The 27,129-nt window shown below is 40.6% G+C and overlaps 1 protein-coding gene across 3 annotated transcripts in view; it reads right to left on the reverse strand.

Annotated features, from left to right (window-relative positions):
* Positions 1–6,215: 6,215 nt before the first annotated feature.
* The window catches only part of PTPRB (protein tyrosine phosphatase receptor type B), a 121,290-nt gene continuing 100,376 nt past the window's right edge, over positions 6,216–27,129 (reverse strand). For all 3 annotated transcript variants that reach the window (XM_024257344.3, XM_054527399.2, XM_024257345.3), the window contains 6 exons: positions 25,231–25,365; positions 24,072–24,194; positions 23,722–23,885; positions 21,262–21,397; positions 13,867–13,987; positions 6,216–10,923 (listed from right to left, as the gene is read on the reverse strand). In XM_024257344.3, coding sequence (XP_024113112.2) covers positions 10,901–10,923; positions 13,867–13,987; positions 21,262–21,397; positions 23,722–23,885; positions 24,072–24,194; positions 25,231–25,365 — 702 coding nt within the window. In that variant the 3' untranslated portion in view covers positions 6,216–10,900. The remainder of the gene's footprint in view (positions 10,924–13,866; positions 13,988–21,261; positions 21,398–23,721; positions 23,886–24,071; positions 24,195–25,230; positions 25,366–27,129) is intronic.

A 27,129-nucleotide genomic window follows, 5' to 3' on the forward strand; every position in this document is an offset into this window, starting at 1 on the left:
ACATTGTGAAACCCTGTCTCTACTAAAAATACAAAAATTGCCAATGGTGGTGCATGCCTGTAATCTCAGCTACTCAGGAGGCTGAGGCAGGAGAATTGCTTGAACCCGGGAGGTGGAGGTTGCAGTGAGCCAAGACTGCACCACTGCGCTCCAGCCTGAGTGACAGAGCGAGGCTCTGTTTCAAAAAAAAAAAAAAAAAAAAAAAAAGACAATCTTTGTTTCTGTGCAGCTCTGCCCCTGTAATGACTACTTCAACTTCCCAGGTCCATTCATTCTCCCTAATGGTTTATTGTGCCTCAAAAGTATTGTCTACATTCCCTATCTTCTTTTCTATGAAAAAGGATATATAAGCTTCTATACCATACTAGGTTATTGAGCAATCACTGCAATTTTTCCCTCAAGCATGTTAATAATTTGTATGCCTTTTCTCCTATTAATTTGCCTTTTGTCAGTTGATTTTCAGCACATCTTCAGAGGACAAAGAAGAAGCTCTTTTCACTCCTACAATGGGAATGATAATCTCCACCTTATTTAGTTTTAAAAGAATTAAATGAGATAATGCAGGTAAAGCAGTTCAGAATAAAACCTGACATGTAGTAATACTAGTTGCTAATGATTATTAAGTGCTTATTATGTGCTAGGGCTCAAAAATATTACATGTTACTATTCCTTTTTGTCAAACAGGGCATGTTCAAAGAGTTAAATTTGACAGATGAGAATCTACAAAGCAGGGAGGTTGCCCAAACTCAATACTGAATACCATGTATCAGAATCACCTTGGAGGTCTTGTTAATAAAACACAGATTGCTGGGCCCCATCCCCAGATTTTCATATTCAGTAGGACTGGAGAGTGCTGTCTAAGAATATGCATTTCTAACAACATCCCAGGTGATGCTGATGCTGCTGGTCTGGGAACCAAACTTTGAGCTACATGGGAATAGAGGTTAAGAGGTCACATTTTGAAATCAGAAGGATTCCTATTGGAAGCTGAGCTTTAATACTGGATGGCCTTGGGAAAATTACCTTGTCTTTTTTTTTTTTGAGATGGAGTCTCACTCTGTTGCCCAGGCTGGAGTGCAGTGGCGTGATCTCGGCTCACTGCAACCTCTGCCTCCCAGATTCAAGTGATTCTCCTACCTCAGCCTCCCAAGTAGCTGGGATTACAGGCGCATGCCACCACGTCCAGCTACTTTTTTGTATTTTTAGTAGAGACAGGGTTTCACCATGTTCGCCAGGATGGTCTCGATCTCCTGACCTGGTGATCCACCTGCCTCAGCCTCCCAAAGTGCTGGGATTACAGGCGTGAGCCACCGCACCTGGCCTACCTTGTCTTTTTAAGCTTCAATTTCTTTCTCTCCAAATAGATATAATAACAAGAGTTGTATAAAGAGATGAATTCGATGAGACATATAGAACATTTGGCACACAATTAGTGCATGATGTGCATTAGCCATTGTTCCTATTCTGCTAAATTTTGGGCCACTATCCAGTCTTTTCTGTGCGTCTACCTCTGTATTTGTAAAGTGAGGATATTAATCTGTATTGTATGGAAGTTGAAGGCACTCAAAAATAGCCTCAGATGCCTTTTATTTTTTATTATTATTATTGCTATTTATTTTAGACAGAGTCCTGCTCTGTTGCCCAGGCTGGAGTGCAGTGCCACGATCTTGGCTCACTGCAACCTCCGACTCCTGGTTTCAAGTGATTCTCCTGCCTCAGCCTCCCGAGTAGCTGGGACTACAGGCACCCACCACCATGCCCAGCTGATTTTTGTATTTTTAGTAGAGATGGGGTTTCACCATGTTGGTCAGGATGGTCTTAATCTCCTGACCTCATGATCCACCCACCTCATCCTCCCAAAGTTCTGGGATTACAGGTGTGAGCCACCGTGCCCGGCCTTATTATTATTTTTAAACTTATTTTTGGTTCAGGTTTGTTATCCGTGTAATCTCGTGTCACAGGATTTTGCTGTACAGATTATTTCGCCAAGTACCTTGGGTGCCATTTAAAAGTAAAAAGCTCTGTCTAAATCAGTGGTCCCCAACCTTTTTGGCACCAGGGACCAGTTTTGTGGAAGAAAATTTTTCCATGGACTTGGGGGGTGGTGGAAGGAGGGGGATGGTTTCGGGATGAAACTGTTCCACCTCAGATCATCAGGTGCTAGGTTCTCATAAGGAGTGCTCAGCCTAGATCCCTCACATATGCAGTTCATAACAGGGTTCACAGTCCTTTGAGAATCTAATGCCACTGCTTATCTGACAGGAGGTGGAGCTCAGGCGGTAATGCTCTCTCACCCATTGCTCACCTCCTGCTGTGCAACCTGGATTCCTAACAGGCCACAGACCAGTACCTATCTGTGGCCTCGGGGTTGGGGACCCTTGCTTTAAATTACAGGTCATTACAGCTTTTAATGACCATCCTAGAGGTTGAACTTCTGGTCCCCTTAAACAGGTCTTGGAATGTCTTTCTCTTGGGTTGAATTTGAAAATCCTCTGCTATTACAAGAGGTCTAAGACTCCTAATAGTTCTTTCAGACCTGACTCTCACCTTTAATTTTACTCCCCAGTTGTCTTCTCCTCATAGTCCTCCACTAAAGCCTGAACAAGGTAGGACCATTTGTTTTGTTTCCCCTCTGTCCTGGCTCATCTTTCTTTATTGCTGATGTGTTATTCTTTGCAGGTAGACAGTTGTTTCCTCCCCTGCTGTCTGTTCTGAGTCAGGGAGAAACGTCAACTTGGGTGTTGACTAAGTTAGTGGTCATTGCAAAGTTCTTTAGGAAAAAAAAAGTCTTAAAATGTTTATATGTCTTACAAATAGTATTATCTGATTAAAGCGTAGACTTAGAAATACTCCCTGGCTTCTGAACTTCTCCAGTCTTATTGCACTTTGTTTCTATGGTTGTATTGTCAGCTTCTGTGATTTTTTTTGTGTTGTTGTTTACTGTAACTCTTTGGCAAGCCCTAAGATACAGAAACTTCTTGGCCACCAATGGTTTGCAGCAGGATAATAGAGATAGGAAACATATTTCATTGCCAATTCTTTCTTAAGATGTAAATAGATGCCAAGTTTCTTCCAGGGGCCAAAAAGGAAAGTACTTTTATATTAAGATAATTTACACAAAGGTTGTTGCATCATTAAAATTGTTGAAGAAAAATTATTCATGACACTTGTTAAAGACAGCAAGGCAGGCTTTATTTAAGAGTGGCCATAGTAGTAAGTATAAGGTCGTCTGCAGTGGGGTTTTGCAGTAGGGGAGAGAAATTGGACTCATCTTCAACTTCAGCAAGGACAAGTGGGGATTAAATTAAAAAGGAAAATTAAACTTTACTCTTTAAAGCAGGAGCAGGTGGGAGGTCAGTGAATGAAAACTCACAAAGAGGAGGAAACATCAGGGGTAAAGGGAATTCCTGCTGAAGGCAGGCCAGGGTGATAAGATATCAAGGGTGGTCAGGTACCTAGGTTGGGGGATTTTCACTAACCTGACTTTAAACTGGAGTCTACAAGGACAGAGAGGGAAGCCCAAGGATGGGCCTAGTTAGGCAGAGGACACTGAGGAACCTAACTAAAGTTTTGGTCAAAGGAGAAGTTATTGTCACAACAAATCCTAGAAAAAAAGCAAGCTTCATTCATATCAACAGTTCTCTATTATAATAGTAAACTTTTCCTTGGAAAATACTGGATTGGGAGATATTTTAGTGAGCACGGCCTTTGGGGTTTGTTACCTCCTTTGGTGAGTAGGTAAATGTTGGTTAACTTCTATAAAGAACCATCCCTGCATGGTTTTCTCTTATTATTCAGGCTTGGATTCTACCAGTTAATTTTTACTCTTCTATTATGAATGCTCCTTTCATCAGCAGCATCAAAAGTCTTGCCAGTTCTCTGAAAATCTAGCTGTAGAAACTCTTCTGGATTCTAGAAGATTTGATACAATTAATTTCAATAATATTTTATAATAATGTTGTGTTAGAAAAATCCTGCCTTTTCCTTTTATATGTAATATTATTTCAGATTTAAGATTGTGATGACTTTTGTTCAGGTTTGACTCTTAAATACAGCCTGAGATTTGTTTAATACATGGATGTTTCCAGACATATGAGATACCAATGAAAGAGGATTAACCATGCAAAACATTAAAGGTTCCACTGACAGTTCTTCCTTAGTGTTGGAAATAGTTATTGTGTACATTGGCTTCTGAGCAGCTTTCTTAAACTCCTGGCCTTGAGTGATCCTCATACCTCAGCCTCCCAAAGCACTGGGATTACAAGTGTGAGCCACTGTGCTGGCAATGAGCAGCATTTTTATTTGTCTGTATTTACATATGAACAGGTCCTCCCCCTGAGTAATAGGAAAACCAGGTTTGATTTCAGCATTGTCTTATTTTGCTGTATTATTTTTATTTTTATATTTTTATTTTATTTGCTGTATTGCTTTTAAACTTGTGTCTTGGTTTCCTACATTCTTGGTCCCAAGTTGGCCCTTCAAGCTCTAGTATTTTATGATTATGGAAGATATATCAGCAAAATTACCAAGTAATTAGTTCAAATTGCAATACTCTCTTTAAGAATAAATTCTGTCAAATGGCTACTTTGGAAAAAAAAATCTAGCTTCATAGATCAATTTATTTTGTTAACCTACTTCTTTGAGTCCAGAAACTGTTTTAAAAGGAAGGATTGCTTTGATTTAATGATTTTATTTGTAAATCTGCTACTGTACATTTTTTTTAAAAATAAAGGTTTCTGTGAACAAGTTATAGAAAAATGAAATATTGGAGTTGTGAAGGACAGTGATCTTTCCACTAAAATATGAAAAAGGCAAAAGGGCAAACTCATAACTCTGGAAATAGGCATGGCGTCTCTTTACCAAATGTCACACTGTCCGCAAATACGTGAAGTGTCTCTGAAGGGCTCAGTAGCGATCTAGCCAGGACAGTACCTCTGAGAGTACACCAACACTGTTGGTAACAGATGACATTTTGGTTATTAATGAAGTAAAGAACTGAAAACAGGAATTTAGTTGGAGATGGTCAGCTGGAGAGTCTATTATATGTGCAGAATACTGTAGGTAACCAACTTGGTACTTACAGGACTAAAGGTTAAGACAACTATGTTCTTCATGATAATGTCCTGGAAGATTTTTCTCATTTTAAAGCAGTCACTTTTGGCCTTTCTCCTGAACAGACAGATGACAAAAATTGATAAATGAGGAGCAGGTGAATAGAAGACAGAGCACTCTCCTTCAACAAACTGCAGTTTTATTCCTGTACTAGTGAGAATGTATGCAAGATGCTATACAGATTTTTTTTTTACCACAGTTACAAATATAAAAATATATTAAGCAAATACATAATTTAAATTGAAAGACTAAGGAAGTTCTTTGTTCAAATACAGTTAGTTAGAAATATTGTGGGTAGATGCTATAATATGAAAAAATAGAATCATCTGCCATCTTAACTGGATTTTCAGAGAAATAATAAATGATATTAAAAACATAAAAGTGCTCTATTATAGAACATAAAAAGTTCAGTTGCTGTATTTACTTACATTATTTATGCTTCACACAAATGAAGGAACGGCTAGATTAACCCGCATGGACAACAGTATTATTGGACACTGACTACCTAACATCCAAAATATCAGGCCAGGAGCAATTTCAAGAAGTGTGTGTAGAATGTCTATGAGCCGTGCACTAATTTCCACAAGGGTAGGAGTCGAGATGAGATTAAAGACTTGGTCCTTGTTCTTGAAGAATTTATAAGCCCAGTAGTCCTGCATAGAAAACCAGAAATACTCTTCCAGTAGAGCACTGGTGCACCCTCTTGTCAATGTGGCAGACTAGAACATTCCACAAAGGCTGGTACAGGCTTTCCTACTAACCTGCAGATGGAATGCTGTCCAACTCTGCCACAAACTCTTAAAGCCACAATTTCATGTGTTCCTTTCTTGATGGAGGTGCTTATCTATGCACACAGCTATTAGAACATCTCAGTGTAACTGAAAGCTTGTTCTTGGGGTGAGGATATTATTTATTAAAACAGCTATAACCAATTCTTTTTGTGACTGTTCTAGAAGGGACACATTGCATTTGTCTGACATTATTCACAGTTTTGAATAACTTATTTTGGTGTCTTATATAAGATCATGTGAATTGGCATAGAGGTTATAAAAATAATCTTTGGTAAACCTGTTAATCTCTTATTTCCATTACATAAGCCTCTATTTTCAGAGCATTCACCAACAATTTCTTTATTTAATAAGTGTATTTTATATAGACAGTCTTTTAAAGAATAAAATGCCTTATTTGTGTTGCATACATTTATTCCGAGGGAGCCTCCCTACAAGTCAAGAGTATTCTCTTAGCCAGAAATACTTCTATTGCTAGAAACATTTTTAGAACAGAACAGATTTTTCCTGTTATCATGGCTGCATCAAATGTTACCCTGCATTTTAACTAAAATGGCCAAACATTTTCAAAGTCATCATGTACTATAAGAATCTAAGGCAGTGTGTCTAAAATGCCAAACCCAGTACATTTAGTTAAATATCTGGTCAATTCAGAAAGCAAAATAAATTGATTCAATTGTTTAATCAGTTAAACCATCTGGCCAACATAGAGTGAATCCTCAAAAGGGCAACATGTCCTAATAGAAACGTATGACAAGATTGTCCAAGCACACCCAGGCCACACAGAAGAGATGCCATTTTATCTTCATGATGATGTCTGGTTAGATTCTCTTTTGCAAATATTTTCTCTTTGCATCATTTCACTTGCTTTTTGCAGTCATTGTTTACAGATTTTTCTTTTGATAGGGAACATTCTTTGAATACCTGATGTAATTCTAAATTTCAGGTTAAAAATAACAGGGCAGAAAATTAGCACGGCATTTTCTCCTTCAACTCTTCAGGAATGAGGTAGGCTTGAGGGCTTGCTCACTGCAACTTGGAGGAGGATCAGTCATTCCTTATTGCCACTCTGTCTTGGCTAATCAGTTATAATATTTTCATTTCCTCAATGAAATGGAACCCAGAAAGCCCTTGAACTGCTATCATATACAAGCAGTTTATTACCTGTTGATTTTCACCAGGTCAGGTTTGGTCTGGCTCATGTTTGTAAACTAAAACTCTAGAGCGTCTCAGAGTTTGGGCTCAGATACTACCACTGCTGTTGTGCTTTAGCTGGTAGCTTTATGATTTCAGGATTCCAACCTCAAAGAATTCTTAGAAAGCTAAGTGAATGAGAATTTAGTACGTGGCCAATAATATTATTGCAAAAGGTAAGGAAAATGTTTAACATAAGAAACTTGATCCTTAGACACCAAGGCAAGAGAATCAGCATGTGAAGGGTAGCCTATGAGGTCTATTTTGATATTGCTGGACATCTGCTAAATGGTTTAATATTATTTTCACATGTCATTTTGGGCTTTCTTCCGAGAGGTGATTACAAAATTTATCAAAGACCCCCCCAAAGAAAACTGCCCCGAAAATGTCTGTGTGCTGTGTGCCTTTTAGTATTTAAAAGTGAAATTGGCCAGGTGCGGGTGGCTTACTCCTGTAATCCCAGCACTTTGGGAGGTTGAGGTGGGTGGATCACCTAAGGTCATGAGTTCAAGACCAGCCTGGCCAACATGGTGAAACCCCATCTCTACTAAAAACACAAAAATTAGCCAGACATGGTGGCAGGCACCTCTAATTCCAGCTACTTGGGAGGCTAAGGCAGAATCACTTGAACCTGGGAGGTGGAGGCTGCAGTGAGCTGAGATTGCACCACTGCACTCCAGCCTGGGTGACAGAGCAAGACTCCATTTCAAAAATAAAGTGAAATTATGATCATCTCTTCGATGATGTGGAACCTGAAAGGACTATGAAATTATACTCATGGGTATAAAAGATAATATGAACAGTAGATAAAAATCACATTCATCTGGGAAAACAAACATATTCAAGTAGGAGGAGTGGGGCAAGTAATAAAACAGAGGGACTCAGAGGTTTAAGGGATAGAGAATTACTTAGGACAAATATGTGCAAGCCCAGGTAAGAGAGGTGAGTCTTTGAAAACTCTGATTCAAGAGCTGAACAATTGGCTGCTTTCCAGAGAACAACAGAATGATAATACAAAATTGATTTAATGAGATGAGATTAAAGGAGTTAATTATAACAAACTTGGAAAAATAATTCTTAGGATGCTAGATGGGACTCTTCCAAGATTTGATAGCTCAAAAGCACTTCGAAGCCTTGATGATTAAAGTGTACTGCACAGGTGCACAGACAGGATGCCCACCAAGACAGGAAATGGAGTGTTTACCAAGACATAACACATGATGCAATTAAATGAAAATAAATCCAATAGAGCTCAATGTCAAGGAAAACTTTTTTTTCTCCTAAATTTAATAAATAAATCAATTATGTATTTAGTCTTCCCGGGAGTAGGAGCGAATAGTGAAATATTTGTTGCTAAGAAGGTTTAAAATTGGGTATAGGGTAGGAATAAACATTTCCTGGGTTGAATTAGACTAAAAAAACCTACAATTTTTCCCTGTCATGTCCATTTACATAATTCTGATACTACCCTAGATGTTGCCAGAGTACGTGAGTGTTATTTGCTATTACAGATGTACAGGTTTTTTTATGGGTTAACTCCTGGTTTGTGAAATTAATTGCTCTCTCTTCTAGATCCAGAGGCTTGCTATTGAAGTAGCATTAGCACTTTCCAGTGTGTGGCCTGTGGAAGGTGACCACTGTCCTAGACTGGCTCAGTTATCCCATTCCCTTGATGAGGCTCTCTTTCAAGCGCAATTGAAGGTAGTAACAACAGTCCTAACTTTATGAGGATTCTCTTTATGTTAGTAGAAATGTGTAGATTCTGGAACAGTGCCTAGCAGGTTGCAGATACTTACTAAAAGTTTTCTGAGTGAATGAAAAGTCGAAAATGAATGTATCCTTCCAAGCATTAATGTGCTTTGCATCAAGCAACATTAGTGTAAAATTCTGCTTTTTCTCTTGCTTTTTCTTTTCAATGTAGGAAAGGTGATTTCTAATAGATGCCACACGTTGTAAATCTCTGACCTCTATTTTCTTGCTGGTAGTACATCTACTGCACTTACACATATGTTGTTCCTTTTCATTTCCAGAAGATTCACTTAGTTCCTTGATACAGAATCAGAGCTTAAGACTGTCATTTCACAAGGGCATTGAGCACAATGAAACTGTGAATCTTTGAAATTTATGATTATGCTTCACATTTTTGTAAACTTCAAATAACCTTGGAAAAATTTCCAGATTGGGTATAGAGTTATTTAATTATAAAGAACTATTTTAGGTGTAGTCAATGATTTTCAATTATTATGTCAATTACATTCATTGTATTCACTTATGGACTTTATGGTAGGTTACAAAAATAAATATATACTTTGAAAAGAAATGCACTCTTTATGCAAAGGAGTTATGCCATCAACAAACTTGACCTCTAATTCCCAAGTTTATTACAGAAAAATTTGTAGTGTGAAAAAGGCAAACATCTCCAGCTCATCTTCTCAGGTATCTATGAAGATTCCATACAAACGCCTTTCAAATTTTTCCCAGGAATGCTCTCGGAACTGGACCTTGATGAAGGAAATACTCACTTTCTGACTCACTGGAATTTGTTATAGTCAAAGTAAGGCACAAATATTGAAGATAAACTTGGTACAGTATGTAGTGCCTTTTGTTATTAAATGCAACTTTGGGTGACTACTTGACATTTTGACTTCATTGATTTACTAAAAAAAGTTTTGAAAATTTTACTGAAGACCACTGTTTTTGTTTTTGCTATTGTTTTTAAATTTACTATATATGATGTTTATAGTCATTTCTATGAAAATGTTGGCATTAAGCCTTTTAATCAGGGGCACAATCTGCCACCATAATATTCTTTTAATGGGAAATCAAGTAGGAATGGATAAATGTGACTTTTCTAGGAATGGAGACCACTGAAAATGAGACAGAAACTAGTGTGTATAAATACATTACAGTATGGGTGTGTGTGTTCATACTTCACACCATGAATGCAATGAAAGGATCTCTAATCAATCACTATAGATAGTGCTTTGCATGTTATGTTTCCAGTCTGGGTACAGCTGGCATCTTATTTATTAACAAAAGGAATTCATCACTTCTGTTTGGAATCATTCTCTATCAGAACCCTTAACCCTGCATCCTAACATCCTGGGCTTGCACTGCAAGTTACATGATCCCTGAGCTGACCACTTTGGCTTGAATCCCTGGAAGGAGAAAGGAGAGAGAGCAACTAGTTCAGACACAACCATCTAGTTCAGCTTTGGTACTGCTTAATTCTTTTTTCTCCCTCCCTCTAATCCTTTTTTTGACTGTCACATTTTAATCCTCTTTTTGACTGTCACATTTGTCCTAATAGCAAGTTAGTTAGGACATGCCTGTTGGCTCTCGAGATTCATGGGACAGCAATGCAGCAAATCTAGCCAAGGTATTTGCTCTCTCTAGCCCTGCCCTTTATCCTGTCCAGTGAATATCAAAACAGGTAGAAAACATGGCCTGAAGGATTGTCTCTGCCACCACCTCCATATGCATTTTACCAGTAGTCCTGTCATACAGGTTGAATTAGTTTATGTAGAACAAGTCATGAACACTTTAGTGTGGAAAAATAGTATTATATAAAGCTTAATATTAAACATTATGAAAAATACATATTTACAGAAGAAACTACAAAATACAACTATGTACAATAATATCTGTTACCTTTAAATTATATAAAATTTTAAACATTCTCCAGATTAATAAATTATACATAGTATCAACAGAAATAGCTGGCACCTCTGTAGGGCATGAAGCAAGTTTTTAAAAACAGATCACACAGTGAATAATTTTTATCCAGGAGCTCTTCAGGTACATTCTCAATGCCTTGAATAGACTGGATCTGAAAGGAAGAACACTGTAATTAGAGACTGCCACGGGGTGTGTCATAATTGTTTGCTCTGTTTATGAAAATTACTAATGTGAAAAACTAGCAGAAACACGTAGCTCAACCTAGTTTAAGATGAGAGCATTCCTATTGGGACCAGGTAATTCCATTTAGAAACACAGATTATTAGACTTGGACTAGTGATTCTAGCCCATCACCTCTGTTTTTATGGATGAAGCCATAGGCCCAGAGAGGCAGAGTAACTTACTCAGGGTTACACAGCTTGTTACAGCTAGTTAGTTCAAGAGTTCGGACCTGAATCTTAGCCTTCGGGTACCTGGTGGCTATCCTTTTCTATACCATAGTTAGCGTCCTTCAGGAGTGCTCAAGATTACTCTAAAAACAGATTCTTAAGTCAAAACAAGACAAAGGAACCTCCAAGATCCCTCAGAACTTGCTCATACTGAAGCCTCTTAAGGAATCTCCCATGCAAAAACCTTAATTTACTATACAGATAAATTAGGGTGTAATTTGTAATTATTTATAATACAAAAGAATTATCTGATTTACAAAGGACTCCTTGAAATAGCAGCTCTTTATGTGCTTTACAGGTTGCTAACTCATTAACATACTGGCTAGGCTGGGTGGTAGAGAGAACCAAGTAAAAGGTTAGGAGACACTACCTGTTGAAGATCATTTAGAATGGAGATAAGAGGGTATGAAATAATGTTTGTCAAAGAAAGATTATCTGATTTATAGAGAGATACCAGTCCACATGGCAAGGAAGTGTGGCTGCATCTGCCCACAGCCATGTGAACAAGCCATTATGAAGCGAGTCCTCCAGCCCCAGTCTAAGTCTTGACTGCAACCTCCTGAAAGACTCTGGGCCAGAGCCACCAGTGAGATAATAATTGCTGATTTAAACTGCTAAATGTTGGAGTAACTTGTTAGGCAGTAATAGATAACTAATACAATCCTCTTTCACATTTGCAATTTGCCTATGTGATAACTTAGGTCTTCACGATGGCCCAGAGTAAGACGAGGCATGAGGACCCTTCTCATCATTTAATTATTGCTTGACCAAAACTGTGCCTTGTAAGGTTTGTGTTTTTTTTCTATTGAATTTCCCATTTGAAAAGTGTTATGTGCTTATTCTAGAACATTTATAAAATACAAAAAATAGAAGGAAAAATAATATATTTTCTCCCGTCTTTTTCCTTATGCATTGTTTTTGTTTTACATCCTGCTTTTCTTTATAATAAATACCCATGCTATTATAACATCCTCAAAAATAGCATTCTTTTGTTTGTTTTTTCTTTTTTCTTTTTTTTTTTTTTTGAGATGGAGTCTTGCTTTGTAGCCCAGGCTGGAGTGCAGTGGCATGATTTTGGCTCACTGCAACCTTCACCTCTCGGGTTCAAGCAATTCTCCTGCCTCAGCCTCCCAAGTAGCTGGAACTACAGGCACACATCACCACGCCCGGCTAATTTTTGTATTTTTAGTAGAGATGGGGTTTCGCCATGTTGGCCAGGCTGGTCTTGAGCTCCTGACCTCAGTTGATCACCTGCCTTGGCCTCCCAAAGTGCTGGGATTAGAGGTGTGAGCCACTATGCCCAACCTGTTTGTTTTTTGAGATACAGTCTTGCTCTATCACCCAGGTGGAGTGCAGTGGCACAATTACAGCTCACTGCAGCCTTCAACTCCTGGGCTCAAGTGATTCTCCTGCCTCAGCCTCCCAAGTAGCTGGGACTACAGGTGCACACCATGCCTGGTTAATTTTTAAATTTATTGTAGAGAAGGGGTCTCACTTTGCTGCCCAGGCTTGTCAAACTTTTAGCTACGAAAAGCTTCATGCATATTTTTTTTTTTTTTTTTTTTTTTTGTATATAGTGTGGTAGGAGAAATACAGGGTCACAAGATAAGAATGTATGAAGGACCCTGATACCTTGATTGCCAGATTCTTTTCCAAAGGGATTTTACAATTTGAGCTAGTTGTGATTTCAAAGCATCTTCCCCAGTAGTGAAGCTTATTGCTTGGAAAAGAAAGGTTAAGCAGAGTCCTTCATAGCAGGCATCCTCAGCTAGGCTGGAAGAGATACCTTGTGAAACTGCTGCTCAGCTGCAGGAACCCCCTCCCCACCCTCCCTCTCTTCTCCGTTGCCACTCTTTATGGGTAGGAGAAGAAATGGGTGGTGTACATTGGAAGAGCTTTAGGTTATTAATGGTTTCCAGAATCTTTTTCTTTTTTCTTTTTTCTCTTTTCTTCTCCCCTCCCCTCTCCTCTTCTTTTCTTTTTTTTTGAGACAGAGTCTCGCTCTTATTGCCCAGTCTGGAGTGCAGTGGTGGGATCTCAGCCCACTGCAACTTCTACCTCCCAGGTTCAAGCAGTTCCAGTTCTGCCTCAGCCTCCTGAGTAGCTGGGATTACAGGCGTGAGCCACCATGCCTGGCTCTTTTGTATTTTTCGTAGAGATGGGGTTTCATCATGTTGGCCGGGCTGGTCTCGAGGTGATCTGCCCACCTTAGCCTCCCAAAGTGCTGGTATTACAGGCATGAGCCACTGCACTCAGCTAGAATCTTTTTCTTTTCTTTCTTTTTTCTTTGAGACAGGATCTTGCTTTGTCACCCAGGCTGGAGTGCAGGGGTACGATCTCAGCTCACTGTAGCCTTGACCTCCCAAGCTCAAGCAATCCTCCCCCTCAGCCTCCCAAGTAACTGGGACTACGGGCATGCACCATGATGTCTGGCTATTTTTTTTTTTTTTTTTTTTTTTTTTAGTTTTTTGTAGAGATGGGATCTCCCTATGTTGCCCAGGCTGGTTTCAAACTCTTAGGCTCAAGTGATCCTCCTGCCTCAGCCTCCCAAAGTGCTGGGATTACAGGTGTAAACCTCTATGCCTGGCCAGATTGACCATATCTTGATGAAGGAACTTGGGGAAGTGAGTGAAGTAAGTGCCTACCTCTGTGATACTCTGGATTCACATTTTCATAGATTGGAAACAAGGGGTTTTCTTGTTCACTCCGTAGCTTTCTTGCTCTGAGGACATCTCTTACACACTGATGTAGGTAGACATACTGACACTGTGGAAAAGCAGAAACAGGTCAGAGGAGGGCCTGTTCTCATGCATAAGAAAGATGAGAGACTCACAAACTGTTGACAATGATGAGATTATATAGTTAGCAAATTTCTTGATCACCACTTCACTAATGGTCTCTGGTAAATAAAAGAGTGACTGTCTTTTATTACCACTGAAAAGAGAACAATGGTAATGGGCAGAGAGGTGGTATTTTTCATTCTTTATATATATATATGTATATATATGTGTGTGTGTATATATATGTGTATATATATATAAAAATAAAAAATATTCTGTGAGAGCCTACAACTGTGTCTAGTACATAGTAGGTCCTTCACAAATTCAGTAGATGAACGAATGCCAGACACTCCTATGTAGCTTACATAAATTACCTCATTTAATGATTTCAACAACCTTGTGAAGTAAATACAATTATCAATCAGTATAAACTGAGACTCAAAAGTAACTTCTCCAAGGTTACACAGCTAAGAAATGGGGCCCTAGGGTTTCATCTTGGAGATGTGACCTCAAAGTTCATGTCTTTTTCACTACACCACTTTTCTTAGATGAATCCCAATTTCATTGCATTACTGAATGAGAAAATCATTTCACTGCATACTCTGCTGGTTTGTTCCCTTTATTCTAGGAAGATAGTGAAAAAAAGGAGGTGTGTACAATAAGCCCCGCTGGACTGTTCTTTGAGTGCAAGGTCAGTGTCTTATCCACCTCTGTTCTCTCAGCATCTGGGTCTGCCATGTGGAAGAATCTCAAAGATGTTGGCTAACTGCAGAGAACTACAAGGGTTACATAGCGAGGACAGACCCATCTGTTGGCTATTTGAGAATTTACTACGTTTGAAATATAAATAGATATAGAAGAGTCAGTGCTTTGGTGACCATGAAGACCTCCACTGCCACTGTGTCTCAGCCACAGGCAGCCAAGCTTGTGCATTGGGCCCCCTTCCTTATATTCCCTGAGTTCTCTCATAAGGAAATTGATTTCTGCAGAACCTTCCCTTGCTGATAACTTCCCTTGCTGAGCAACTGCTCAGAGGGAGTTGTGAGCAGTGAAGGAGACTGGGCTCTCAGCAGCCTCCAGCCAGGCCAGGCTGAGCCATCAGGCTTCTGGGGATCCCAGTTTCCCCACTTACTAAACAAGGAGGCAAAGGTCTCTTATAGCTAACATCCTTTGTCTATTAAAGGATATAGATTGATGTCAGACAGATAGATATTGAAAAATATTTCCAGATCTTGTGTTTAAGGCAATCAGTGTAGTCAGTCTTAAAGTATTTTAGAGGTTTGAGATACAAAGTAGAACAATTAGCTCTTTCCTCACTAACAAACAATCTTTCCAAGTAAACAGGTACTTATTTGTATGGGTTGGCACTAGATATTGTCCCTGATTGGAACCTAGCCTGGCCAGCTATCCATGGGACTATATAAGGTAGGTCTGGTATAATCAATAGATAAGAACATTTAATTAAATTAATTAATTAATTTATTTTTTAAGAGACAGAGTCTTGTTCTGTCGCCTAAGCTGGAGTACAGTGACACAATCATAGCTCACTGCAGCTTTGAACTCCTGGTCTTAAGTGATTCTCACACCTCAGTCTCCTGAGTAGCTGGGATTATAGGTATGGACCATCAGGCCTGGATAAATGTAAACAAATTTTTTTTAGAGGCAGGGTCTTGCTCTGTTGCCCAGGCTGGTCTGAAACTCCTGGCCTCAAGCCATCCTCCTGCCTTGGCCTCCCACAGTGCTAGGATTACAGGTGTGTGCCACTGTACCCAGCCTAGAAAAGGACATTTTAAACAAATCAATAAGAAGTGAGGCCTGCAATAATATTGATAACTATTCTCTGCTTTTCTGCTCACAGACCTTTGTCATTTATTATGAATGTTATATGCAATCTCAATCTTGAAAATCTGAGAAAGGTACAATCTGAGAATGGTTGTTAGTATAAAGCAGTCTCTTTTTGCTACCTTAAAAAGGATCCACCAAATTATAGGCTGACACCTCCCTGTTTCCTCCCACCCAAAGCATAATTCATCTTTTCAGTTCTACTGGGATATTACATTACTTTGGGACCTTAGAGGTAAGCTGTGAATGAACTCTAGTACATCTGTGCTATGGCCTAGTAATAAATTCTTTAACAATGATTCACCATGGGCTTTGAAACAAGTTAATATCCATTAGTTTGCCTTGCCTTAAATATAAATTCTTCTTTTCCCAATAGAACATCCCTTTGAAAATGATTACTACTAAAACGGTGGGATTGTTAATGTGCTTCTCATTTTATTCTTAATGAAAAGTAGACAAAATATATGAATCTCAGATCACAAAAGATAATTTTTTGTTAACTGGTGAAGGCTTGGCTTAGTGTTGACACATTCAGTTCCATCCAATTTCATCAATATTTGGAGTATTAGATATTATTTATAGTATTACAGTCTTTTTATGATCCCTGAGTGCATGGCTTAGTATTTAGTGAACAAATACCTATAAGATGATAAATGTAAGATACAATTGTGTATAAGGTTTCATACAGGAGAGAAAGCCATTAGGTTCACTTTCAGGGGAGGAAACTATCAAGCTAAAGAGAAAAGGTGATATTTATAAGAATTCAAGCAAAGAAGTAAGGCAACATAACATAAAATTTCACATATATTCTGGAAACCATGAGAAGTCTAATGCAGCTAAAATGCTGGTTGCGTGGGTCATGGGGAACCCCTCGAACAATGCCCCAAATGGAACCTGAGGTCCTTAGTCCTACAACATCTCAGTGTTTCCCTCCCAGGAGAAGCAAATGAGATTGAGACTGTGACTATCATCTATTGTTCTTTAACAGGTTATTGCTCCCTGAATGTGTCTCTCAGGGTCAGGCTGCAAATTTCCCTCAAAGCAGCATAAAAGAAGAAGGGACGCTCACAAATCCCCTGACCAATGCCTCTTTGTTTAGAAATGCTTGCTGTTTGAAAACCTGTGAAGACCTGCATCCCTTTGTATCTCAAATAAAGACAGAGGTAAGTTGAAGTTCACTGTCACCATGGACCCAGAAAAATAATACAAGGGGTCCAAATGTCCTCTGTCTTTTGCTAAAATAGTCACCCACAGGGGCTCAGCCACAGATCACACCCCTCTGCACCCACTCCCATTACCAAATGCCAGCTCTAGCACCAGGGATTCTGAGCCTGTAGAAACAACTCAACTTCAGCAGAGGCTTAAAGCAAGGCAGATGATACTAGGTTGATGCAAAAGTAATCACGGTTTTTGGCCATTAAAAGTAATGTAATTAAATGCCATTAAAATGCAATTAATGCCATGAAAAGTAATGGCAAAAACCGCGATTACTTTTGCACCAACCTAATACCTGGATAGCATCTGGAATTTTGTTTGAGAAAAAAGGGAGAGAGAAAATTTTATCTTACTGCAATGTTTATTTCATTATGATGGAAAGACTGAAAGGGGATTCTGGCCCAGGTGGGTAAACCTTCCTTAATTTGGCAGACCCTAAACACTGGTGGTGGCTAGTACGATGACATGAAGCTGGAGGAGTAAGTTGGGGCCAGCTTATAAAGAGGCTTGTACCCAGGGTGAGGTTTGAACTTCATTTTACGAGCAGTGGTGAGCTTTTCACGATTTTTCTGCAGGGAGCTGGCAGAGTCAGCAAGGCAACTTTGATGGTGGTAGTGGTGGTGAAGGATCATTAGGGCAGAGCTGAAGGCAGGAGACCCACTAGGAGGCTACTCATTAGCAGGGCTAATGAGAGTTGATAAAGGGCTGTGCAAGGGCAGTGGCAGTGGGATGAGGGGCTAGCTCCAAGGGAAGGAAAGGACTTCGTGACTGCTTGGATGTGGGAACTGGAGGAAAAGAAATCCACTCCATTGAGCCCAGGAGTTTGAGTCTAGCCTTGTCAACATAGTGAGATCTTGTCTCACCACGTAAATAAACAAACAAAAAATAGAAATAATAAATAAATGCACATATCCATGCATGTAAGCATGCCAGGCGTGATGGTGCACACCTGTAGAAGACTGTTTGAGCACAGAGTTTGAGTGAGTCCAGTCTGGGCAACATAATGAGACCGCATCCCTTAAAAAATATAGGTCAGCTCTCTGGCTTGGGCAAACACATGGATGGCAATACTATTAAATGAAACTGGAAGGTGCAAAAGCAGGAGGAAGGTTTTTGTTGTTGTTTTGTTTTTTGAAAGAAAGAAAGAGAATGAGTTTGGCTTTGATCTTTTTGAAGTTAGATGGCTGTAAGCCTTTTGGGGGATCCATCTGGTAGGCAGGCATTTACATGTATGCGGAGGCAGGAGATTAGATTTGGGTAACATGAGCATGTATGGGAATGGAGACTATCACAAAGAATGAAGACTGAGAGAAAGGGTGGTGCCTTGAGGACAAAACCTTGGGGAACTCAAACATTAAGAAGGCAAGCTGAGGAACTAAGCCACAGTATCCTCAGTGAGGCAGGAAGAAAAGGAGAACAGAATAGGGAAAAGATGGAGTTATTTCTAAGGAGAAGGAGGAAGAGGAACATTGTGTTACCTCTGCTCTGAAAGTCAGCCAGTGATATTGACAGTAGAGTCCCTCCTAGTTGCCAAAATGTATCATGAGTTTGGGGCAGGTGTATGGAGGTGATACATGGCCCAAGAATCCTTTGACAATTACTAGAGCACACAAATACAGTTTGAGACTATTTACAATATGATAACCTCCTCTTCCCCAAGTTACAAATTAATTTGAGTTTGAGTTTGTGAAAGTGACAATAAACTAACAAAATATTAATGCTGACTTTTTAGCAACATAATTGTAGGATATTTGTTCATTCATTTAAAAGATTAAAAAATATTGAGGATATAGAGGAGGAAAACAGGTTCCCACCCTCTAGGAATGCATAGTCTTATGGAGAAAGCTGAAGGATAATAATTATGACACAGGGTAATATAATTCTGCAACCTTTGATGAAATAACAGAGCTAGGCAGAGGTCATCAGTGGCTGCTAAAACCATTAAGTGAAAGGTTGATGGGGATAACGAAGGGTTCAGGCTGACGCTGCCTAAACTCACTGTCAGTTTCCTCAGCGCTGAAAGAGAGACAGACATGGCGATCTGCCTTCTGATGTCATGCAACAGAAAGCCCTCAGCACCACCCACGAAGCATTGAGTTTAATCAGGCCTCTAGATCTAACCACCAGCTGACAAAATCCATGGGGAGTAGAGGAATATATTACCACCATGAAAAAGCAATCAGCCACATCTAGAATGTGGGAAAATCTACCGAACAAATGAGCTGGCTTATTTAACAAATAAATATCATGGAAAACAAATGGGAGGGAGGATTATAGATTAAAAGATTTCAGAGACACTTCAACCAAATGAAATATGTAAACTCTGGATTCTAATGAAAACCAAATATAGTTTTTTTACAAAAAGTAATTTTTTGAGATAATTAGGGATATTTAAATACTGACTGGCTATTAGGTGATATTTAGGAATTATGGTTAAGACATAGATGTGATAATGACATTGTGGTCATAATTTTAAAGAGTCTTTATCTCAAATATACATATATATGTATACATGTTCACATGCACACACACATATATACCCATACATATGTATATATGCAATATATGTAATATCACATATATGCATACAAATGTACACATATAGGTGTATACATATACACACGTACACATACAATATGACATGTATTACACACATATATACATACACACATGTACACATGTATATATGTATATGTGTATTTAAGGATGAGATAATATGATAAGTGGGATTTGCTTTAAAATATTTCAGTGGGGTAATGTCATGGGGTAGGGGAACATTAAATGTGGGATACAGATGGGAAGAGAACACAGAATACTGATAATTGTAGAAGCTGGGGTTTGGGTACATGGAAACTCACTATACTATTTTTCCTAGTTTTGTGTATTTTCTTTTTAAAAATTTTCTGTGGAGATGGGCTCTTACTATGTGGCCTAGGCTGGTGTCAAACTCCTGGCCTCAAGTGATCTGCCCCCCACCCCCGGGCCTCCTAAAGCACTGGGATTACAGGCATGAGCTACTGGACCCAGCCATGTTTTGTATATTTTTTTTAAAACAATTTCATAATAAAACATTCCAAATACGGTGGAATCATTGTTATAATGAAAGTACTCCCAGCCCAGGACAATAGTGGTGGCAGAGGTTCCTGCCTGCAGGAGGCAATGATGCCATTGTTTTGCCAAATGTGAGTTCTGCAGGATATTTTTAATTTTTATTTTCATTTCTCTGGTTCAATTTTTACTGGCTTGAATGCAGGATATTTATTAATATGTGCTGCACAAGAAAAGAATTCAGGGGTCAAAGTGGTTTTGGGATTAGTGGATTCAATAAAGCTCAAACGGGGCCTTGGCTGCAGGAAACTCTCTTTTTATGGAGCATTGCTGTCTGTGCATTGTCCATGGGTACTGTGGCTCTAAGAGGGGACACAGAAGCGTGTAGAACTTTTTACTTTTCCAACCATGGATTTTTTTTTTTTTTTTTTTTTTTTTAAATACAGAGGATTTTGCATAGTTACTTGGAGAAAAACTTGTGAAACACGAGGGTAAGAGAACTTGAGCCTTAGAAGGCATTGATGCAGAGGCGTGAATGCTTGGTCTCTATTGAGGAAGAGATCTGACTCTGAGGCTAGTATGCTTATAGCACACTCAAGGGCCCAGGTTTCTCTAGAATAGTGCCCAAGCCACCTCAGCCACTTCATGGCTGTGGGCTTTGTGCAAAGCCCTTTAAGCTTTTGGACCTTCATTTTCTAGTCTGGAAGTGGAATATAATATGTCTCGCTTGGTTATTGTGAAAATTTATTGAGATAACATGTTCAAAAGTGCCCTGCAAATGTCAAAAGTGCTGCACAAATGGAAGCACGTGGTCTTTAACATCTACATATACTCCCTTGGGGTCTCCCGAAATGGGGGTGTAGGTGGAGGGAGTGGGGCTGGGGGAGAGAAGAGATTGGGATCTTCTTTCCTAAGTGAAGTTCTTATGCTCATCTGCCAGCCTATCTTAAAATGATCCCCAAGATGGTCACCTTCAAGACCAGTGAGATTTGTTTTAAAATAACAAGTCTTAGAAAATATCTATATTCAGTTCTTTTTTTCTCTTCCTAATGTGTCATAGTTATTTCCCCTTGTCAGATTAAAGTCTTGGATATTTTTTTGTGGGAATATAGTGGGGAGGAGGGTGGCCTGTAACTTTCAGTCTATAACTCTTACCTCAGTCTGGACCATGTGAACCCTGTGAAGTCTTAGGTCGTGCACTGCTCCATAAATGTCCACAGAGTCTTTGGAGTCTAACTGCTGGAGGATTCGGTCCAATGCAATAAAGGTTCCAGTCCTACCCACACCAGCACTAGAAGAGATGGCAAAGGAAGATCGAGCCTTTTTATTAAATTTGCCTTTCAAGATTGCATCTAGAGACTCTGGCACAATCTTTTTTTCCCTTCCCAGTTATGGGAGAAGATAGGAATATTTCTTTCTCTCAATGTGCTCTTTCTTTTTCTCTTAAATAAGTTTAACCCAGAGTCCCCCAACCCCACCCCCCCACCCCCCCACAGCCTTCTGTCTCTTTCCACTCCCTTCCTGTCCCTCCTCCACTCTGCCAGGGATAAGTACTGCTCTGCACTTACTGTGTATCATTTCCATGCATGTTTTTAATACTTTTCCTACATACAGGTAAATCTATAAACAACATCTATGTTTCAAAAATCTACTGAAATGGTAACAGACATGCTTTAGGTATCTTTTTGTCAACTTTCCTACTCAATATTATGTTTTCAGATTTATCTATATTGCTACGTATAGATCTTCTCCTTCCTCTTCTTTTTTCCTTCCTTCTTCTTTCTCTCTCTCTCCTTCCTCCCTCCCTCTTTCCTTCCTTCACAGGGTCTTGCTCTGTTGCCCAGGCTGGAGTGCAGTGGCACAAGCATAGCTCACGGCAGCCTCGACCTCCCAGGTTCAAGCAGTCCTCTCACCTCAGCCTCCTGAGTAGCTGGGACCACAGGCACGTGTAACTAACTACTCTCAGCTAATTAAAAAAAAAAAGGTTTGTAGAGATAAGGTCTCCCTAATAGTTGCCCAGCTTGGTCTTGAACTCCTGGCCTCAAGTGATCCTTCCACTTTGGCCTCCAAAGTGCTGGGATTAGAGGCAGGATATACCACACCCAGCTGATCTAATTTCTTTTAGTTCTCTTCATAAACCTCTGCTAATCCCGTGGCAGTGAGATCATTTTAAATTTTTCTCTATTAAAACGTGTGTTGGCAATGAACATGAATATATGTGGAGATTTCTCAGGGGTCGACACCTAGAAGCAGAACTCTTGGGTTGGTCATGGGCATGAACACCTTCAACTGCACTAGGGATTGCCAAATTCCTCCCCAAAATGGTTGTGTCATCTGGGGATTTTTGACTGATACACACATTTATAAGATAACAGTTCTCCAGTGGTCCTGGACAAAAATGCCTGCCATTTTTCAAAAAGCAGAAAGCTCTGAGGTGAGTGCCTCACCTTCCTATTAAGTGTCAAGGTTCCAAGGACATAGGAAAGCAGGGCTCCTAGGGTGCTGGGCTGACAGGGAGGAGATGAGTACACTTGGCATTTCTCTTACTGCTGCAGTTCCCTGCTCCATATTTATTAGTGCCATTCAGTTAGGGCTATCAGTGTTGCTGCAAACATTAATTAGCTAAATACCAGGCTCCCCAGAGAGAGAGAGAGAGATTTCACTTGTTAGGCTGATTTTCTGGAGAGACTGAAGCAAAGAGAAATCAAGAGAACAGAAATTTAAGAGAAAAAATTAAGTGCTACAGATGGCAATTGCTGTGCTGTGGTTTGAATGTTTGTGTCCCCTCCAAAAATTCATGTTGAAACTTAATCTTCAATGCAACAGTATTAAGAGGTGGAGGAGGGCTCTGCCCTCGTGAACGGGACTGGTGCCTTGTGAAACGGTTGGAGGGAACTAGCTAGGTTCTTTTGTCCTTCCATCCCTCCCTCCACGTGAGGACACAGCCTTTGTCTGCTCTGGAGGACACAGTAACAAGGCACCATCTTGGAAGCAGAGACTAAGCTCTCAACAGACACTGAACCTGCCAGTGCCTTGATTTTGGACTTCCCAGCCTCTAGACTATGACAGATAAATTTCTATTATTTATTATCCAGTCTGTGGTATTTTGTTTTAGCAGCACAAATAGACAAAGACATGCTACTAGACGTGGAGGGAAGATTAGAAAATAAATCTTGAAGGATAGGTAGGACTTAGGTGGAGAAGACAGATAAAGCCATTCCAAAATGGAAGAACGGCCAGAGGCAAGAATAAGCTTGTGTGCTCACTGTCCTGGCTAGAATGTGAAGGGAGTTATTGGGAACTTAGATTGAAGGTGATATGCCTGATGATGGAAAGCATGGAATTCCCATCAGGACTTTGCATTTCAGAAAGTAGGAAAAAAGCAAGAGGGAGAGAGAAGGCTGGAGAGTGAGGGTGAGAGAGAGGCTACAGGGGAAGAAAGTGGAAAAGGAGAAGTCAGGGAAGAGAAATGACGTTGGCAGAAGGGGAGGAACGTTACAAAACCCTCTGGGGGCGAGGCAGGCTGGTTGGTCCCCATGCTTACGTATTTTTCCAGACTCCCAGGCACAACCCCCTTATGGCTGCCGTTTTATTGGCTGCTAGGTTTCCTAGTACCTGCAGTGCACCACAGTGGGCCCAGCACCCGGGCTTCTGTTGATGTAGTCCCTGACAGTTCTCACAAACTGGATCAGAGACTGGGTGGTTTCCGGGACTCCATGGTCTGGCCACACCGTATAGTGAAAGTGGCGGATGAGTCTGTGTGCATCAAGCTGTTCCTCCTGTAAGAGCAGAGAGCAGGATAAAAGAGGAACTGTCCAATGCAAACCTTCAAACTTGACAGCTGAGCCATGGAGAAATTCCTGTGGGCTGAAACTACAAGAGAAGAACCAGCAAAAGTGGGGTTCACAGATCTCGTTCATCTCCCCAAGCTCGGTTGTTAAATGAAGTCAAGCAAGCTAACATACACTGCATATCTTAAACTCCCGGATGGTCCACTCGGGCAGGACGGACTCTGAGAGCATCTGCAGGATGAGGTCCCCATAGTAGAGGGAATCCTGGTCCGCTGGCCAGTAATGGTCACACTTTACCTAGAACAGGACAGACAGAAAAAACGTGAGTCCGGAAAAGTGACTCCTTTGTGAACCTGGGGTTTCCCTCCTCTAAATGTCTTCCTGAGTTAGGAATTCGGGATCGGCTGCTAAAGCAATTTGACCATCTACTTTATATTAACCTTCTCATGGCCAGTGCTGAAGCTGAGGTGCTGCTCCAAGTGAAGGGGAGAGCCCGTACAAGGAACACCCCTGACTCCAACCTTTGGGTTCACTCATTTTTTAGGCCCAGTGATATATGGCTTGAGTTTTTTTTTTCCCCCCTCAGCATTTCAGTTCCACTAGCAGGTAAACTGTGGTTCACAATTTACTGTTCTTTCTAAAGAAATATCTAGTTGGGTAGAGGAAGGCACTGTCTTCCTGGCCCTTCTTCGTTCATAGTTTTATGTCACTGTCCTAACGTGGGCCATGTGCTAAGAGATCTTTGAGAGGTTAGAACATTTAGGTAAGCTCGCCTTTACATGTATACAGACAAGGGGAAGAGGATTGTAAGCATATATTTACTGAGCGCAGATACTGGGCACTTTATATGTAATCTCTCTTTTAATCCTCAAAATAACCATATAAAGTAGAGGATGATAAGTGCATTACAAGGGGGTTTGGTTGATTTGTCTGGATTATTATTTTACTTTGTGTCTGCCAACACAGTCCACAACTCACTTCTCCTTTCCTGGGATGAGGGGCAGGTCCAGTGACTCTGGCAGAGTCTCTCCCCCAGCCATACACTGAAGAATGGAGTAGCCAAGTGGCCAGGTAATTTTTGGTGTAATGGGCACTGCCGATAATCCCAGTCCTCAAATGGAAACAGCTTTGACTGGAACTTCAGACCCAGAATCAGAATCAGGCATCACTTGGGTTTACTATTAGAGTCTTTTGAACAGAGTGGCATAAGTCACTAACGATGCTCTCACATGATCCCTACTTGGTTTTGTGGGGTTTCACTTTGATGATGGGGCAGAATTCTATCCAGGTGGCAGAAAGCAAAGCTTGGATGTCAGGAAGGCTGTTTACTCACTCGGCCCTTCTCAACACATTGGGTCACCATGACGATGTTGTGAACGTTTTGTTCCCACACCATTTTCCAGAAGTCATCCTTGGTGCCAGGAAGCGGTCCCTGAGTGACAATGTATTCTCTTCTGAAGTTGTTGCCCTGCAATGAATTTACAATATGGAGAGTCAGAAACAATGGGCCTCTTCAGAACTATAAACAAAGAGTTCTTCAGATTAGATGATAGGGAGGTCTCTGCCAAGTCTCTGACTTCAGAAAAAGATACTAACACAAGTGTCAAGGCTTGGGAGCAGGAAGGACAAAGGTCAGAACATTGAACTAGTGTTAAGAGCCACATTCGCTTTTACTTGCCTGGGTCTATTCTGAAAGCAAATGGGGGACTCAGGCAATGATCTAGAAAACACTTCACCCTCAATTATATGTGTGTGTTGGGGGGTATTTGTGTAGACTGAGGGACTGTGCTCAGGCTCTTTCCCTATTTAATGTAGAAGAGTGTTAGTCATTTTGGATAATCAATGTCAGAATAATTTGGTAAGATATGTCATCCACAGGAAGCATCATGGAAGAGAAACCACTGTTGACTGAGCATCTACCATCTAATGTGTCGTGGGTCAGGACTTATTTAATCCAAACCACAGTCCAAGAGCGGGATATTTTCATCTACTCCTTCTGCACTCCAGCAATGACAGCAATTCCTTGTCAATTCTAGTCGAAGCTCTTTCTCTTTGCCTTTCCTCAGGGTCTCCACATTATGTCACCTCTGCCACCCCCGCCCACCCAAACACTGCCTCTCATCTGACCAATCCTTACTTATCCTCAGCATGGTGCCTGCTTGGCTGAGCCTTCTTTTATCTTTCTCTCTGCTGGGGGATATTCTCCTCCAAGATGCCCCATGGCAATCTCTAGCCTCTCACTACTGAGTGCGGTTCGCAGACCAGCAGTCCTGAAATCACCAAGAGGCTTGTCAGAAATGCAGAGTCAGCCGGGCGCAGTAGCTCACGCCTGTAATCCCAGCACTTTGGGAGGCCAAGGCGGGTGGATCATGAGGTCAGGAGATCAAGACCATCCTGGCTAACACGGTGATACCCCGTCTCTACTAAAAATACAAAAAATATTAGCCGGGCGTGGTGGCAGGTGCCTGTAGTCTCAGCTACTTGGGAGGCTGAGGCAGTAGAATGGCGTGAACCCGGGAGGCGGAGCTTGCAGTGAGCCGAGATCATGCCACTGCACTCCAGCCTGGGTGACAGAGCAAGACCATCTCAAAAAAAAAAAAAAAAAAAAAAAAGAAATACAGACTCCCAGGCCCTGCCGGATCAGAATCTGCCTTTTCACAAGATCCTCAGATGACACAGACATCTTTCAACGTAGGAGAGGCACTGCTGTGGCAGGTTTCCCATGCCGTTGCCTTTTCTTCCTTCAACTCTTCTGAGAGTTCCTTTAGGGTCAGGATTCCTTCTTATCCCATGCCTGTAAACAGCCCAGTTAGCACTTAATTTCTAAGTGTTTATTGAGTGAATGGATGGTTGCTTGAGGTAAATATTATTATCCTCAGTTTTTGGAAAAGAAAATGGAGGCCCAAAAAGGTGACATAATGTGCCCAAGGTCACAGAGTCAACAAGGGGCAGAAGTGGGATTCAAACCTAGATTTGTTTGACCTGAAAGCTTTTTCCACTGCAGTATGCTGTAGGAAGGTGGCAAGATGCTAACCAAAACCAGAGCCCAAAGATTTGATATAACCTTTGAGTTGTGTCTGTGGTTGTGAAGATTCCAAATAACATGGAATCAGCTTTTCTAGCTAGGCAGCTTTAGCACGGGAGGTCGGTCCATCTTCCTTAGGAAGCTCTCATCTTGGTTAAGGACTGCACAGAGTAGATGACCTATGAAAATGCATCCTGGGATCATAAT

This window comes from Pongo abelii, chromosome 10 (assembly GCF_028885655.2).
Source record: "Pongo abelii isolate AG06213 chromosome 10, NHGRI_mPonAbe1-v2.0_pri, whole genome shotgun sequence".
Taxonomy (NCBI): Eukaryota; Metazoa; Chordata; class Mammalia; order Primates; family Hominidae; genus Pongo; species Pongo abelii.